Below are 18,405 nucleotides of genomic sequence, written 5' to 3'. Positions count from 1 at the left end.
GATCTGACTTATATTTTAAAAGTATCACCTGCTGTCAATTTGAAATAGCGCAGTAATCTAAGTGAGGTAAGATACAGGTTTGGTTTAGGTGGTAGCAGTGAAAATAAGTGGTTGGATTCTGGGTGTTTTTTTTGAAGGAAGAGCTCATAGACTGGGTTTGGAATATAAAAGATATAAAGGATGGCTCTAGGGTGTTCTTTTCGTTTGTTTGGTTCTGGGTTTCTTTGAGTAACTGTAAAGATGGAATGATTTAACTGAAATGGGATAGGCAGGGTGGGGAGGTACTTAGTAATTAAGTTTTTTGTATGTTACTTTTGATCTATTAAAAATTGAAGTGTACATGTGATTGGGCTACTGAGAAAAAATTAGCTGGAATTTAGGGAAGTGGTCCAGGTGAGAAAAATAGATCATCAAGGAGTAAGTGTAGAAAGAGAAAGCATTTAAGGATGAGTCCTGGAGGACCCCAAAATTTAGAAGTTAAGAATAAATGAACCACAAGAAGATGAGGAAGAAAAACCAGGAGTGATACTTTGGAAGCCAAAAGAACAAAATGCTTTAAGGAAAGAGTCCTTCACTGTATCTAATGCTGCTATAAATCAAGTAAGATGAAGGCTGAGATTCGATTTAGCAATGTGGAGGTCATTGGTGGCTTTGAAATGAAGGGATTTGGTGGAGTGACAAGATAAAAAAGTGATTCAAGACAGTTGAAGAGAAAATATGAAGGAGAGAAATTGATGATGGTAAATATAGACAACTCTTTGAAGAGAGCAAAGAAATATGGGAAGTATAATTTTAGATTTAAAAAAAATTTTTTTTTAAATTTTTATTCATGAGAGGCACAGAGAGAGAGAGGCAGAGACACAGGCAGAGGGAGAAGCAGGCTCCATGCAGGGAGCCCAACGTGGGACTCGATCCTGGGTCTCCAGGATCAGGCCCAGGGCCTAAGGCAGCGCTAAACCCCTGGGCCACCGGGGCTGCCCGGAAGTATAATTTCAAAGTATTTTATTGTTTTGGGGTGGCTGGCTGGCTCAGTCTGTAGACTATGCGACTCTTGACCAGGGTTGTTGAGTTCAGGCCCCATGTTGGGCATGGAGCCTACTTAAAAAAAAAAAAAAAATGTATATAAATGTGTGTGTGTGTGTGTGGTGAAAGGACATTTTTGTATGCTATTGGGAATGATCCAGGTAGGGAAAGAAAATCTAAAATCTAAATTGGTACCACTGAGTTGTTGAGAGGGAACAGAATCTAAAAGTGATGGTTTTGGCCTTAGCTAAGAACATAAACAGATGATAAATCAAACAAGAAGATAGGCAGTGTTATATTAAATAATCTGAAGTGGGCAATAAAGTCATCAGCTGAGAGTGAGCTTGGGAAGCTGGTATTAAAGTTTGAGGAGGTGGAGGTTTAAATAATGCAGGAGGATGGAAGAGTAAACAGTGTAGGCTAGCCTAAATTTGATTTCTTATGTAACATTAAGGACCTACTTGAGACTTGTGAGCATGAACTTAAATAAGGGCAGTCAATATGGTTATTTATGAGTTTTTCTCTAGCCTTATTTAGCTGAATAGGTGCTGCTCAGGAATAGGCAGGGAGTTGTATTTTATCAGAATTATAATTTTTATCAAATAGAATGAAGAGGATAAAGAAGATGAGGTGTGCGTTTAAGGAAACCATGAAATTTAAGTTAGTTACACAGAGAAAAAACCTGAAGGAAATGAGGAAGTGTGAAGTAATAGGTGGTGTTAGGATCATCATTGAATTTGAGAGAATGATTAGGAAAGATAGAATGATTAGAATTTGGTACATTTGAAGTTGAAATTTTAATAAGGTGCAGTAATTAATAAACAGATTTTACATGCACTATCATATAATCCTTTCAGCGGGCACTATGGGTAGATGCTCATTTTAATAGTCAAAGAAATGGGGCTTACAAAGAGGTTATGTCTGCATGTCTCAGAGTTAATAACTGATGTACTGAGAATTAATACAGGTACCTATTTGAAAGCCCATGTCTTTACTGCACAGTAGACTGTGGATATATTACATTTCAGACAGTGATATATTTTGACACAAAAAGCAGTTTCTAAGGGAGTTTAGGATGGAGGTAGGGGAATGCACAAAATCTATGTTTTATACAGTAGGAGAAAGGGGAGAAGCAAATGAAATAATGCACATTAAAGCATGTTTTATTTGCCAAGTAGAATTAGGAAGAAGTAACTTACTGCTTTGAGAATCTGATGACTCTTTTCCCCAGAAAATTCACATATATAGAAATACAAATTTTGTATGTAATTTCAGAGACCTTTTGGAGAATCTGCATGGACTTTGTACCCTAAAATAAATAACCTAGATTCTACATTATGTTGTATCTGATTAAATTACTACCTTGTCTTTACTGCACTACCATGCCATTTTTAGTAGAATGAGTTAAAGAAATAGAAACTTATCCTTCTTTTATGATACACATCGTTATAATAAAATCTTTATATTAAGATTCCTAAGGCTAAAACTGTAATTTTTGTCAGTTATACTACTTGAAATTAAACGTATGAAATGGGCAGCCCTGGTGGTGCAGCGGTTTGGCACCGCCTGCAGCCTGGGGTGTGATCCTGGAGACCTGGGATCGGGTCCCACGTTGGGCTCCCTACATGGAGCCTGCTTCTCCCTCTCCCTCTGCCTGTGTGTCTGCCTCTCTCTCTGTGTGTGTCTCTGCATAAATAAAATCTTAAAAAGTATGAAATAATTCAGTTTTTCTTCTAATTATGTCTATTACATTCCCCTTTTTGTATGAAAGAAACTCATTTCTACCATCAAGAAACAAAACTTGAACCAGCTAGGATATAAAGTAGAGTAAAATGTAAGAAATATTATTAGTCTGTACTTGTCTAATTGATAAGCCTACTCGATTTTTGCCTTTGAAGGTCTATTAAAAAGATGTCCAAGGGGTATAAATTATGGTTGCGGTCTGCTATTGAGTCACAACACTGCAACTTTTAACATATAAGCTACACGTACTCTCCAACTGTTCTTTCACATTTTAGAAATTTACAGCAACCAGAAGCAGAATCAGTATTTTCAGGACTGTGGTACTTTGTATATAATCTTAAGATATGGGCAGCCCTGGTGGCGCAGTGGTTTGGCACCGCCTGCAGCCTGGGGTGTGATCCTGAAGACCCGGGATCGAGTCCCACATCAGGCTCCCTGCATGGAGCCTGCTTCTCCCTCTGCCTCTCTCTCTGTCTCTATGAATAAATAAATAAAATCTTTAAAAAAAAAAAAAAAAAAAGTACAGGATCATTTAAAAAAAAAATCTTATGATATACTTTTCTGATTTGTGGCAGCACCAGAATTTTATTCCAGTCTAAGTCCAGTAATAGACTTCTGTCTAGAGCTGACAAATTACAGCGTGTAGAATATTTTTTTAAATGCTTCCTTAGCATAATGTAGATATAGAGAATGGGGTGAAAGTATGAGAAGATAAGGGGAAACGTATGTTACAGAAGTATACTATATTGATCTGATCAATTTCCTCTTTTCTTAAAAAAAAAAAACAACACTCAACCTCAGTGCAAGAAGTTCCTCTGGAATCATCAAATAGTACTTACCTTCCAATAAAGCAAAATACTCAATGTCAGCAGGAAAAGAAAGCACCTCTGCAGGAAAAGAAAGCACCTCTGCATAATTTAACTTATGGTAAAGTGCTTTTTGTTTTGTTGAATATGTAGTTGAATCTTCTAGATAATTATACTTTCTGTGTAGGCAGTCCTTTTCAGAGAAAAACTGGGAAGAAGGGTGGAGCATTCCTAACCTGAGCACTTCTTTTTAATATAAATAGTTTCATATTATTATTTTTCTCTCTTTTAATTTCATATAATTTTTCTCTAAATTTTGTTTGGTTTTGTATTTTTTGCAGAAGTTCAATTTCTGAACGAAAAACAGGAAAATGGTTCAACTGCAGAATTCTCAAACAAGACATTACCTAGAGCTCAGTTGGCTAAACAAATTCTTCATTCAGGGGAGAACACGTTTATAACCACTAAGTCTAAAAAGGACACCTTTGTTTTAGAAGGTGTTGATTCTGTCATTGAAAAATCCCAAAATACTACTGTTGAAACTCTCAATACTAACTGTGTTCCTGTTAAAAATGATGGTCTATTAATGGTTTCTGATAGTAAGGTGACAACGAGAAAGACTACACAACAGGAAATTAAGGAAGGAAATGAGAACACAATCCCCAGAGAGACTGATCTTCTGGGTTCCTTGAATGATACGTGTAAAATTGTGCTTGCAAGTCCAAGATTTCATATAGCAATACCTCGGAAATCAAAAAGAAATGCTTCAAATAATTTTCCTCCAGGTACACTTCAAACTCTTACAAATGGAGTTAAAGAAAATAAGGTAGGACAATGTCAGGCAGATTTACATTTATGTTTTTACCCTCATTCTTCAAGAGCTGAGCTCTTATGCTCTCATTAACAATAGCTTCGTTTTTGTGTGTGTTATTATTCAGTGCAGAGGCGTTGTGGGCCAGCAAAAAGAACAGTGGGTTGAAAGTAAGAGAATCCAATGTTAAGTTTTAATCTTACTCCATTACTAACTTATATAATCTTCAACAATTTACTCACTTTAGGGATGAACACGGAGTTCATTTCTGTTCTTAATTTTTTGTTCTGATTCTTGAGTTACTATTAACAGCAATTAAAAGAGAAAGGGATTATAGCATCCGAAGACTTGAGAATTTTTCCTGTTGTATAGAGTGATCAAGAAAACACTTTAGGCCATCATACTATGTTGCATTAGGATAAATTCTCTGAATGAACTGAAATAGAATACAAGTTCAAAGAGAAAGATACAGTGTAAATTTTCCAATTGTTAAAAGTTTGTCCATAAATTTTTAAAAGGATGATGGTGATATTTAAATTCCATCTAAATTTGAGGAGTGCCTGGCTGGGTCAGTAAAGCTTACGACTCTTGATCTTGGGGTTGTAAATTCAAGCCCCACATTGGAAATGTGATGTAACAGTTATGGGTTTGTTTTTTTTTTTTTAGGATTTACTTATTTTTATTTTAGAGAGACAGAATGCATGAGTGAGGGAGAGGGGAGTGGTGCAGAGGGAGAAGGAGAGAATCCTCAAGCCAACTCCTAGCTGAGTGTGGAGCCCAATACAGGGCTTGATCCCAGGGATCCTAGGACCCCAAGATCATGACCTGAGCCTAAATCAAGAGTCAGATGCTCAACCAACTGAGCCACCTAGGCACCCCATAAGAGAGTTTTATATCTCAATGCATTCTTTGGAAATTGCATTATTTGCAAATATTGAGACTTACCAGGATGAAAATTTTTAGATGTTACTTTAAGAATGTGTGAGATAGTTGAGGAAAAAAGTTTGAAGACAACTATAATGGGAGATCCCACAGCACTAATTTTGTCACTGCTCCGATGTTATTTATCCTACTACAAGAAGAACAAGCCCCCCAAGACTGTTCTCTCTATACAGTTCTGTACGTCCCCTAGTTCTGACCCAATCTGTCTCTCGATCCCAGGACTTCAGGATCACACCCTGAGCTGAAAGCAGAAGCTCAACCACTGAGCCACCTGGGCATCCCCCTTCCTTCTCTTTAATATAACCCCCCTTCCAGCTTCTTTGAAGGCAGTGTCTTAGGATTTTATCACTCCCTGTTCCTTCTTGTAGTCACATGTAATACAACCTGCTAGTCATGACCTTGCATTACATGACTTTGCATTACCATTGAAGTGTTTAACACCTGTTACTACTTCTGTCATCCGCTTTGGTGACACTAACATCTATATAGATGATCCATCCAGCCTTCTTGAATTCTTGATTTTAAATGACCTTTTCCTTACCATTACTCTCTATCCTAGTCATACTCATACCTTGTCTTTGCCAGTACATGCACCAGATTCTTTCAAGCATCCTGCTCTCACCAACTCCTGCCTTTCCAGATCATTCTACCCCTAGCACTCTTCCCTCTCCCCCACCATCAATACTCCACCTTACTAAGGCAACCCTTTAGTCCCCTCAGTGCTCTCCTGTCCTCATCTCCATCTTTATCTTACAGATTGCACAGTCCTATCATTATAACCATTACCTTGATTTAACTCTCAGGTGTCTGTAGCTTTTCCCTCTGTTCACTTTCAAAAAAGTTGTGACCCTAGTTAAATTTCACTCATATACCTAAGAAGCAACGTAGGGGCACCTGGGTAGCATAGTTGGTTGACCATCCAGCCCTTAGTTTCACCTCAAGTTGTGATCTCAGGGTTATGAGATTGAGCCCTGAGTCAGGCTCTGTGCTCAGCACAAAGTGCTTAAAATTCTTTCTCCTTCTCCCTCTCTCCACTCCTTTCTCTCTAAAATATATTTTTTTTAAAAGGTAGCATGTGACTGGAACCAAAATGCACAGCCACACCGACTGGTCTCATTTTAAGTTTGACAGCAAACAGGGACGCCTGGGTGGCTAAGTGGTTGAGCATCTGCCTTTGGCTCAGGGCGTGATCCTGGAGTTCGGGATTGAGTCTCACATCCAGCTTCCTGCATGGAGCCTGCTTTTCTCTCTGCCTATGTCTCTGCCTCTCTCTGTGTGTCTCCCATGAATAAATAAAATCTTTTTTTAAAAAATAAATTTGACAGCAAACATTAAGTAGGCTCTCAGTATTGCGTATCAGTCCTGCTACACTTCACTTGTCAATCTATCCTATACTCTGACCTTCCCAGAATAGTATGTCATGCTTTTCTCTCTTATAACCTCCAAATCACATCTCTCTTCTTCCTTATTCTCAGTGTATTAAGAACCTCATATTCCCATTACCAAATCTGCCAATATACTTGCTGCTCTATCCACATAATTCTGCTTTCCTTTTTCTTATAATGGATGAACAATTTGTGTTCCCTTTTCAAAGCCAATTCATTTCCTCTTACTACCTAAAGGACTTTGTCCCTCTAATTATCCCCGTAATTTTCTCTCATCCCTTTAGTGTATAAATGTGCTGAAACATGGCCTGCATTTTTAAAAAATGATAAAAAAAAGTCCACCTTCCTTTACTCCCTATCCCTATCCTTCTATCACCCCTTTTTTTTTTTTTTGTTTTCGCTTCCTGCAGAACACCTTGAAAGAAGTATATGTATTCACAGTTTTTGCTTCTTCTTACTCCCTCTTAAATATGTTCTACTTTGGACATTCATAAATCATTCCATGAAGATTCCCCTTTTCAGGTTCACAGTGATCTCCGTATCACCAAACCCAATAATTAACTACTTCTTACTATTCTGTTGCTTCCAAGGGTTTAACACAGTGATTCAAAATACCCTTCTTAAAACATTGTATTTCTTTTCCTTTTGAATTCCATATCACACTCTTAATTTTCTATCATCTCGCTGGCCATTCTTCTCATTCCCCTTTGCTGCTTCCTCTTGTCATAACCTATAATGTTGGAATTCCCCAGCATCAGCCCTTGAAATTGATTCTCTAGTACCCATACTCACTCTGTAAAACTGTATTATCCAGTGCTGTAGCTTTGAATTCCATTTCTTTCTTTCTTTTTTTCCATTTCTCTACTGATAGTTCCCAAATATATATCTCCAGTCCAGAACATTCTCCTAAACCCTCTACTCACATAATCAATTCTCTATATGACTTCTCCATTGATATCTAATAGCCATCTCAGGTTTAATATGTCCAAAAGTAAACTCGATTTCTTCCCCCAAAACTTCTGTTGGGTCCCCTAATGGTACATAGTAATACCATTTCCCCAGATACTTAGGTTAAAAATTTTAGATTCATTTGAGACTCTTGTTTTTCTATCATAATCCACATCCAAACCATGAGGAAATCCTGATGGCTCTGCTATCCTGAATCTGTCTACTTTTCACTATTCAACCAGTGCCTACTAGTCCAGAGCACCATAATCTCTTGGATAACTACAATAGCCTAATTATTTCCTTGCTTTCTCTGTTGCCTCTTTCTCCTTCATTCTGTTTTCCAGACAGAACCCAGAATCATCTTCTTTTCTTTTTTTTTATTTAAGATTTTATTTATTTACCATAGAGGAAAAGAGTATATACATGAGCAGGAGATGGATCCCTGGGTGGCGCAGTGGTTTGGCGCCTGCCTTTGGCCCAGGGCGCGATCCTGGAGACCTGGGATCGAATCCCACATCGGGCTCCCGGTGCATGGAGCCTGCTTCTCCCTCTGCCTATGTCTCTGCCTCTTTCTCTCTCTCTCTCTCTGTGACTATCATAAAAAAAAAAAAAAAAAAAATTATACATGAGCAGAAGGGGCAGAGGAAGAGAGAATCTTAAGCAGACTCCCCGTGAGCAGGCCTTGTGTGGGGCTGGATCCCATTACCCTGAGGTCATGACCTGGGCTGAAATCAAGAGTTTGACATTTAACCAACTGAGCCTCCCAAGTGCCCTGCTAGAATCTTTATATAGTCTCAATTTCTACCCATCAACTCATTAAGTCATCTGGCTACTCTGCTCAAAATCCTCCAATAACACCTATCTCAAGAGAAAACCCTAAGCCTTTACCATAGTTTGTTTACAGGACTCTACCTAATTCAGTCCTTGACGTGCCTAACCTCATCTCTTACAACCCTTCCCCACCTTGCTCTCTTGCTTACTACTACTGTGCCTTCTGTGCTATCTACTTAGGTCCTTTGTACCTGTTCCCTCTGCCTGGAAGAATCTACTCCCAGTTGACCCATGTCTTACCCTTACTTTATTTGGTTCTATGTTCCAAGACCTTCCCTATCATATCTGAGTAAGCATGCCTTATTTTTTATAATTATCACTGCTATACATTATTCGTCCATTTGTTTGGATATAACCACCACCACTCCACTTGCTTCTACACATCTACCCCCCAACCCCTGTGAGTGCATGAGAGCATATACACACACGTTTGCTCTAATAGGGCAGCCATTTTTCTTGCTGAATCCACTGCCTAAAACAGGGCTTGGCACATAGCAGAGCTCAAAAAATCTGAATGAATATGAATGAACATTTTGATATTTTATGTAAGCAGGATGGTACAAGATTCTGGAGCCACAATTCCCAGATTTGTAATCAATTTGTGCCCCTAACTAGCTATGTGTGACATGGGCAAATTATTTAACTAGACTTTACAGTTTCTTTATCTATAAAATGAAGATGGGATATTATCTGCCTCCTAGTGTTACAGGATAACATGAGTCATTTGAATCTTAAGAGGCTTGGAACATTGCCTAGTATTATTTTACTCATTTCCATGTGACTGTTCTTTATCTATCTTAGTTCCAAATATGAAAATATTTTTTAAAAAAGAAAGGCATTTCATTGTTTGTTCCACTACCTATGATATTAAAGATGAACATGATTAAGGAAAAAATAAAAATAAACATAATTGGGGAGAAGTGCAGTAACAAAGAGCACCTTCCATTTTAGCATCTTTTTCTGGCCCAACATAAAACTACCACTGAAGAATTTCTCCTTATAAAATTATAATTTTTTGTATGTAAAGTAAATGGCTACTCAAATTATTTTATGGCTTTTGCTGAATTTCTCATCAGAAATAGTTCAGTGTTAAGTTTTGACTCAATAGAAGCAATTTCTCCACATTCATAGAAATTTTCCTCTACAATAGGATTCTGTCCTAAAACATTCTCTGTGCTGTTTAGATGTTTGCTTTGGAATAGGATGCTGTTAAATATGGATTATTAGCAATCACGTTTGTAGTTTAAAAAAAATTGAATGCAACTTCAAATCAACTTTGCAAAAAAAAAAGAAAGAAAAATGCTATGTGTTTTAGGGAGAAGAATGATGGTGAAGTGTATACTATACAACTGACTCTTTAAGTTAGGTCTTTAATGATACCCTAGAATTTTAGGTGATTTTTTTCTCTCTCCAGTGGCTGAAGTATTTGTTAGAAGAATATTTGAAGTATAACTGATTCTGGATTGGAGAACAAATTGTGCAGTATAACCTCCATTCAATCTCCCTCTTTTCTATTCATTGTATACAAGAGTTTTTTTACCTAAATGCTATTTAAAATAGAATGTATATATAGAGATGAGCACTAAAGAATCATTTGGATTACTTATATGAGTTTTTTAATATAAATAGATTTTTGTAATTTTTGCTACAAGTAACACAGGAAATAAACACTTCATTTTATGCTGATTAGGTGGTCCGGCTACAGGAATGGATGATTAAAATCATTAATAATAATACTGCTGTATGTGTCGAAGGAAAATTGACGTAAGTATAACATTTTGGCATCCTAATAAAATTTGTAACAAAAACTTGTGCCTAAGAGGTAAAAAGAGATGCATCTTATTACAAAACAAAGACTTTGTAACAAGGTTACAAACTTAAGCCAGAAAAGTAAAAGACCTGTGCAGAAGCTGGCCATGTTGATTGTGACCAGATTTCTTGTTTTCACCTGTTTAAGTTACTTTTAGAATAGTAACAGCTCAGGCACCCCGGGTGGCTCAGCGCTTTAGCGCCACCTTCAGCCCGGGGTGTGATCCTTGAGACCCGGGATCGAGTCCCACGTTGGGCTCCCTGCATGGAGCCTGCTTCTCCCTCTGTCTGTGTCTCTGCCTCTCTCTCTCTCTCTCTCTCCCCCTCTCCCCCTCTCCCTCTCTCTGTGTTTCTCATGAACAAATAAAATCTTTTTTTTTTTTTTTTTTAAGAGTAACAGCTCAAATTTGTATATAGAGTGCTTTATTTTTTGCAGAGGTACTAATAAGTGGACTGGTTCTGCTTAATTATATATGGTTAGTTAATATTTACTACATGCATTTCAGTCCAGATTCTCACATCTAAACTGGGACAACCAGATCTAAATTACTGATCCAGAAAAGGAATCAGAATTATTTAAAACTTTGCCATACAGCTACATGTTAAGTAATTCTTGGCACTCTCTGGTTCTCCCTAAAGTGAAAGCATCATCAGGTAAGTGGGCTTTGCCTAATTCTGCTATTCTATTTGCACCATTTTCTCTTTTTCAAAACCAGTTTCTTAGTGGTTAAAAAAAATGTTATAAAAGGTTGTAATAGGGATCCCTGGGTGGCGCAGCGGTTTAGTGCCTGCCTTTGGCCCAGGGCACAATCCTGGAGACCCAGGATCGAATCCCACGTTGGGCTCCCGGTGCATGGAGCCTGCTTCTCCCTCTGCCTGTGTCTCTGCCTCTCTCTCTCTCTCTCTCTCTCTGTGTGACTATCATAAATAAATAAAAATTAAAAAAAAAAAAAGGTTGTAATAATATAGGATATCACTGTTCAGGGTACTTACCCAGAAGTTTATAAGTTGACTATTTAAAATCAGTCTTGGGATCCCTGGGTGGTTCAGCGGTTTAGTGCCTGCCTTCAGCCCAGGGTGTGATCCTGGAGTCCCGGGATTGAGTCCCACATCAGGCTTCCTACATGGAGCCTGCTTCTCCTTCTGCCTGTGTCTCTGCCTCTTTCTCTGTGTGTCTCTCATGAATAAATAAATAGAATCTTTAAAAAAATAAAATAAAAATTAAAAAATAAATGAATAAAATCTGTTTTGCCCACTGAATATCTAATTGTCTTGTGTGCATTTCCTTAATATGAGAGAGGCAGTTTGTGTTGCCTTTGTTGTAATACCATTGCTCTGCCTTACTAATTATATGGTGTGGGCAAGCTGTTATCCTTTTTCACTCTTAGTTTCTTCATCTGCACAATGGTAATAATGATATTACCTATTATTTGGGTTATTTTGAATATTAAAGTAGTTGATATTTTTAAGACTTCAGAACAGTGCTTTTGGAGTGCTATTTAAATATTAAATAAAAAAAAAAAGCACAGATGACTGTCTTAAAGTATGTATGAGTTTAATCCCATTTGACCAAACAGTCATATTATGCTTATATTTAGTGTGTTTGTTACTAATTGATGAATTGGGAATGTTCAACATTTAATATATCTTTATTTTTTTTTTCCTTAAGATTATTTATTTATTTATTTATATGAGAGAAAGCAAGTGAGCATGAGAGAGAGAGAACATGAGCTGGGGCAGGGAGAGGTGGGCAGAGGGAGAAGTAAACTCCTCTCTGAGCAGGGATCCCAATGTGGGGCTTGATGCCAGAACCTTGGGATCATGACCTGAGCCAAAGGCAGATGCTTAACCAACTGAGACACCCAGGTGCCCTCTTCTCTTTATGTTCTTAGCTTCATTTAAGAAAATATGAAGAGTAGATCTATGGGTTAGTGACTTGATCTTGCAGTTTGTCTTTTTCCCAATTAGAATCTCTTTTTGGTACTTTTCAAAGAGGAAGGTAAAAATATTTGGGTGTCTAGTGAGGGTTAAAAAAAAAAAAACACAGATTGAGGGATCCAAACTATGTAACTGGATGAAAGCTAACACAGTCACAGGTATAGACTATGAGGAGGTGGACAGCAAAATCATTCTTTGGAATGGCATCAGATAAGATGAAGTTGCAAGCATTGTCAGCACCAGTTATTTAGAGAAGCCCCTAGCTTCCCTGCTGATAAATTTTATATTAGTGGTTTGGTTTGGCCACCGTACTGTTTCTTGGTACATACTCTAATGGATCACATAAGCCAGGCAGTTGAGTTCTGCTGCAATGTTTGGCCCTCAGATGTTTTCTGATTAGATGAATAATATTACTAATGTAGCTGGAGTGTGAATTTATTACTTTATGTTATAAGTTTGTGTACTTACATATGTCCATTGTGATTACTGGTAAAATGTGAATATTTTGGCCTTAACTAAGCTATTTTCTCCTAGAGACCTCACTAACATATATTGGCACAGTAATGTCATTATAGAACGGATTGCACACAACACACTTAGGACTTTATCAGGCAATATTTATATATTAAAAGGAATGATAGACCGGATTTCCATGAAAGAAGCAGGTAATCACTCTGATTATTAGAAATTTCTTTAAGTAAAGCAATTAACCATATTTCTAACAGTGATATATATTTTTCACTCTTAATTAGGTGTTTAAAAAATATGAATTAAAAAAATTGACCACATTATTTAAAACTATTTTATATGTGTTGATTATTTTTTTGTGTATGTTATTTTTCTCTGATTTAATCACTCTTATTGACAGTTTAAATAAGTCCAGTGGTTTTTTTAATTATTCAAGTGAAATGGTGTTATATGAGGAATTGTTTTATAGGGCTATAATTTCTCTCATTTGTTGAACGTGCCCAACACAACCCCAGTCCTGTTATAATCTAATTTTCTGCCTATGCCTTGTACACAATAATGTGACTGAAGAAAAACACACCTGAGTATTCTACTTTAAGTTTGTGATTACCAGCAACAAGTTGTGGTCTCTTAGTGCCACTTGGTATCCTACCATGTTTCCCTATTGCATTCACTCTCCCATCCTCCTTGATCACTATTTTATTTTTACAGACTTTTGATACCTCCTTTTTTCCTCTCAGAGGAGAGGTGCTAGGGGGAAGGAGGGGAGCACCTGAGCGATAGAAATAATCAGATGAGAACCTCACTGTCACATCTACTGACGTGCTTGCATTTGTACCTGCTTTTGTTATGAATGAACTGTCCATGTTCCTGTCTATGTCAACCTCTCCATTTGTACTCTCCTTCCTATTTCCCCTCTTTCACTTAAGGATCTCACTCCATTAATTCTTCCTTATCCTGTCAAGACAAAAACAAAAACCCTTTTAACCTCACTTATTTCAGCCAGTATCTACACCAAAAATAGCTCAGAAGATTCTAATTCCTTGAATTCTTTTCCCATTTTTAAAAGATTCTCTTTAATCATGCCTTAAACTCCAGTTCTTTACCAAACGGCCATTATCGGGGCTACCAGTGGCCTCCACATAGCTAAACCTAGTATTTGCTTATCACAGTTAGTCATACTTACCTCCTTAAAATACTTGTTTCTTTGCCTTCTGGAATACCTTATTCAGATTTTCATGCTGCCTGACTCCCTATTCCTTCTTAGTTTATTTGCTTATTTTGCTCTTTCCTCTTTGCCTTTAAATAATGGGGTAGACTATGGCTCTTTGTATATACTCAATGCTGTGCTGATTTCTTTTAGGCTTTAATCTCATCTGTATGGTGACAAATGCCAAATTTATATCTCTTACCAAAAAAACTCCACAAGCCATTCAACTCATTTTCCATCTGCCAATTTGACATCTCCACTAGGATGTCTGCAGGCATCTCAGACTTCACGTGTTTAAAACCTGGTCTTCGCCCTGAAATCTGTATAGGTAACAGTCTTCCCCCTCTTCCCTTGTTTCCAGTGGCTAGCCAGAAGCCTTGGAGACCTCTTGAATCTACAGACTCTCTCACACCCACACTAGTGGGTCAGTATACCCTTTTGACATTATCTCCATAATTTATCTGGAAGCCAGGCCTCTGCTGACTTCTGTGGTCCAGACCTCCTTATCTTTTGTCTGAATCATTGCAGAATCCTAACTGGTATCATTATTTTATCACTTGTATTTCCATAAACTTCTCAAAATAGCAGCTAATACAGTCTTGTTAAAGTAAGTCAAAACCTGTGGTTCCCCTGCTATCTCTCTGTAGCTTCCCATCTCATCCAAAGTAAAAGACTAGGTCCATAAAATGACCCCAAAGCCTTATCATCTTCCATGTTCCTCTATACTAATTTTTCAAACAAGCCAAGCACACTCTTACTTCATACCTTTGACTTTGTTCCCTCTGCTTCTGGTATTTTAATCCCATATTGCCACATGATTCACTCCCTGATGTCCTTCAAAGCTTACTCAGATGATGCTGTTTCAGAGAGAACCTCTCTGTCTTTATAAAAATGCTGCCTGTTCCCTTTCTCCTCCCCCAGTAAAAATACACTACTAGCCTGTTGCTCTTTGACAGCATAATTTTTCTCCATAGCCTTGATGACCAACTAACAAACAGGATGTTTTTACTAATTGGTTTGCTTTCTGTTTCACACTAAAAGGCAAGTTCTAGAAGGCAAGAAGTTTTGTTTTGTTTTGTTTTGTTTTGTTAACTGCTGAATCCTTAGTATCTGTGACAGTGTCTGGGCACAAAGTAAGCAATAAGTATATATTTTTTCAGTGATCTAATGAACCAATGACATGTCTTTAAAATTATCAGCTTTTAGATAATCTTTTGTTTGTTTATTGTTAAATAGGATATCCATATTATCTCATAAGGAAGTTTATGTTTGGCTTTCCAGAAAAATGGAAAGAGCATATTGATCATTTTCTAGAACAGTTAAGGTAAAGTACTTCTTAACTTTTTTAAAAAGCAATTTTATTAAGGTATTATTTACATATGATAAGATGTACCCATTTTAGGTATAAAATTTGTGGAGCTTTTATAAATGTATCTGTTCATTTTGGTTTTAATTTCTTTTGTGGGGGGAATGCTAGTTTCTAAGTTCTCTGATCTTGGATTTTTATAAAGCAGTAATACTTTACTAGAATTTCTGTTGTGTGGAATAAATCTAAAAGGAAAAAAACACTGTTGACATTTTACAGATCATCCTCATTCACCCACCCTTTAAGAGGCTGTTAAACATGAATATAAAGTTCTTGGTCCTTTTTTCTTTCATTCATTCCTTCAATAGTTACTGTCAGTTTCTTGGCAGACACTGTGTTGCCACAGGAAAAGCAAAGAAAATTTGGTTAACTCTTGAGTTAAAGGAACTCATAGGAGATAAAGTGATCTAAATTAACTAATGACAATACAATTGTAATAACTTATAATGCAAGGGTGAGCAGTTTTTTCCTGTAAAGAGCCAGATAGGAAGTATTTTTATGGGCATGCTACCTCTATCAACTCTTCAGCTCTGCCTTTGTAATGGAAGAACAACCAGAGACAGTTCTTTTTATTTTATTTTATTTTATTTGGCATTTTTTTTATTGGAGTTCAGTTTGCCAACATGTAGCATAACAGCCAGTGCTCATCCCGTCAAGTCAGAGACAGTTCATAAATGAATGAATATGGTGGTATTTCAGTAAAACTTATTTCCAAAAATAGGCAACTGGCAGGATTTGTCCTATAATTATCTTAGAATATTAGCTTAGGTAGAAAATAAAAGCATAGAGTAGTAAACACAGGTTTTATTTGATTGTTTTGACTTAAAGTGTTACCCTTCAGTTCTTTCTGGGGGATAGGGTAGAAGCCATAAAGGCTTAAATAATGTAAGAGTAAAGGTAATCTTTGCTGAGGGGAGAAAAGTTTTATCAGAGGGACTTTATTTGTATGTTTAGTGTTTTTGCTTTTTGAGAAAAAAATACTAGAGGAAGAATACTATACTTGTTTTTAGGGCTTGTGAAAAGAAAAAGCAAAAGTCCAGACAAAAACAGAAATCTGGAAGATTTGACCCTGATGTACAAAAATCATCCAAAAGTAATGCAAGAGAAAACCAAACGGATGTTCTCCAAAGAACCAGAACTACTTATGACGTTGATTGTTGTCATTTGGGTATGTTTGCTTTTTTCCTCCTGGTATAGTGGTAGATTCCTACGTGAGCTCCACATTTATCTGTTTATAGTTTATTCTGTATTGAGTTTTTGACTTACCACTGCCCTAAAATTCTTATTTTTTAATACTTGAAAAAGTGCAGTACAGTCTGCTCTTAGCATTCAGCTTACTTCTTTAAATATTACCTTTTAGTTAATTAGAGTACCAAGAACACTGATAAACATGTCAGTGAAAAAATGACTGTTATTTCAGTTTCCTAGATTTAAGGTGTTTAGGCTACCAACCTAGCTTAGACCTGTATTATAGATGCCTATATTTTTATACTAAATTACATTTTTGTTAATAGACCAGTTTGCTTTCATGGAGGGAATGGCATGTTTTTTGAATGATCATTGCTATAAAGATAGCTGGCAGAACTGTTGTGTCAACTCTGTCAAAACTGTAATCTGCTTCACATCCCACTCTCCCCTCTGCTGGAAAAAAATATGAACATTAACTTACTGCTCTTTCTAGATAGCATGTTTTGAAAATGAATTAACGTGGAAAGGCATCTTATCTTCTGTATAATAATTTGTTGAAATCTCCTTTGTACTCATAGAACTGAAAAATGGTAAGCACAGTAGGATGCCAAGAACCATAAAATTAAACGTGTGCCATGGTAATTGCCAAAATAAGCCACCAGGAAGGCTTCCAGATGACCAAATAAATAATACTTTTCAAAATGGAGAAAGAAATGACTTACCTAATCAGGTAAGCTTTTACTGTACATTGTGATATGTAGAGTGGTAGTATGATGCTACTAAAAATGTTTGGGACCAAGTCAGAAATCATGAATTCTTTTTGGTAAATATCAGCCTTTTGTTAGTCTTGGCAATGTCTTGATACTTATTTTCTCAGTGTCTCATTGGAAGAGTGCAGTCAAGGGTGCCTGAGTGGCTCAACAGTTGAGCATCTACCTTCAGCTCAGGGCATGATCCCGGGTTCTGGGATCAAGTCATACATCAGGCTCCCCAAAGGGAGCCTGCTTCTCCCTCTGCCTATGTCTCTGCCTCTCTCTGTGTCTCTCATGAATAAATAGATAACATTTTTTTAAAAAGGAAGAGTGCAATCAATAATAACAGTTTAGCTTTTAGAGTAAGGCTTAAGTTAGATAAAGAGTGTATAGATATATACACTTGACATATCACAGGTATTAAATCAATAAAGGAAATCTCTAAGATAGTAGATACCCACATGGTGCTTCCAAAGCTTAAGCTCTGGCAAATGAGTTTCTGAATGCCTTCATTAATAAAGTATGAACTAAAAGTACCTATAGATATTTATATGCTTAATATATACTGTGAAAATACATGAGGTAATGTTTATAGGTAGTCGTTATTAAAGTAAAAAGCTATCTTTTTGTTTTGAAGGAATTAATTGGAAAGAAAGAATATGAAAACTTGTTTTCAGAGAAACTTGAATATTGCGAAAGAACAAATGAAAGGATAATTACAAGTCAGAAGCAAGGTGATATATCTTTATTGGTTTTGTAAGAAACAGCTCTTATTTGAAATGTTTTTAATAAAAGTTATTAAATTTCCAAATCTAAAATGGTAACCAAGAATTTCAATGATTATAAATGTTGGGTTTTTTTTTGTTTTGTTTTTGTTTTTTTTCTTTTAAAGAATACCTTTTTTTCTTTAATTGAAGCATAATTAACATACAGTGTTATTACTTTCAGGTTTTTCTATATAACATGATTTGTATAATAAGATAAGCATTACTTTACATATCATATTTACTTGTAGGTTTGCCTGCCTTATCTAGGTACTAAATAATTTTTATATTTTTAACCTTTTTTTTTTTTTTTTTTTAAGTAAACTATATACCCAACATGGGGCTCAAACTGACAACCCCAAGAACAGGAATCACATGTTCTATCAACTGAGCCAGCCAGGCACCCCTAATTTTTTTTAAA

The 18,405-nt window shown here is 36.6% G+C and overlaps 1 protein-coding gene across 3 annotated transcripts in view; it reads left to right on the top strand.

The window, feature by feature from the left end:
- MIS18BP1 (MIS18 binding protein 1) overlaps positions 1–18,405 on the top strand; it is a 47,099-nt gene that overhangs the window by 6,621 nt on the left and 22,073 nt on the right. For all 3 annotated transcript variants that reach the window (XR_005363212.1, XM_038544624.1, XM_038544623.1), the window contains exons 3-10: positions 3,568–3,693; positions 3,914–4,398; positions 10,180–10,253; positions 12,771–12,901; positions 15,151–15,238; positions 16,291–16,448; positions 17,047–17,198; positions 17,858–17,954. Coding sequence is in view for 2 of the 3 variants with exons in the window: in XM_038544624.1 (XP_038400552.1) it covers positions 3,568–3,693; positions 3,914–4,398; positions 10,180–10,253; positions 12,771–12,901; positions 15,151–15,238; positions 16,291–16,448; positions 17,047–17,198; positions 17,858–17,954 (1,311 nt within the window). In the remaining variant the exon portion in view is untranslated. The remainder of the gene's footprint in view (positions 1–3,567; positions 3,694–3,913; positions 4,399–10,179; positions 10,254–12,770; positions 12,902–15,150; positions 15,239–16,290; positions 16,449–17,046; positions 17,199–17,857; positions 17,955–18,405) is intronic.

The sequence above is a fragment of the Canis lupus genome, chromosome 8 (genome assembly GCF_011100685.1).
Source record: "Canis lupus familiaris isolate Mischka breed German Shepherd chromosome 8, alternate assembly UU_Cfam_GSD_1.0, whole genome shotgun sequence".
NCBI lineage: Eukaryota > Metazoa > Chordata > Mammalia > Carnivora > Canidae > Canis > Canis lupus.
This window is presented reverse-complemented; position numbering and strand designations above follow the sequence as displayed.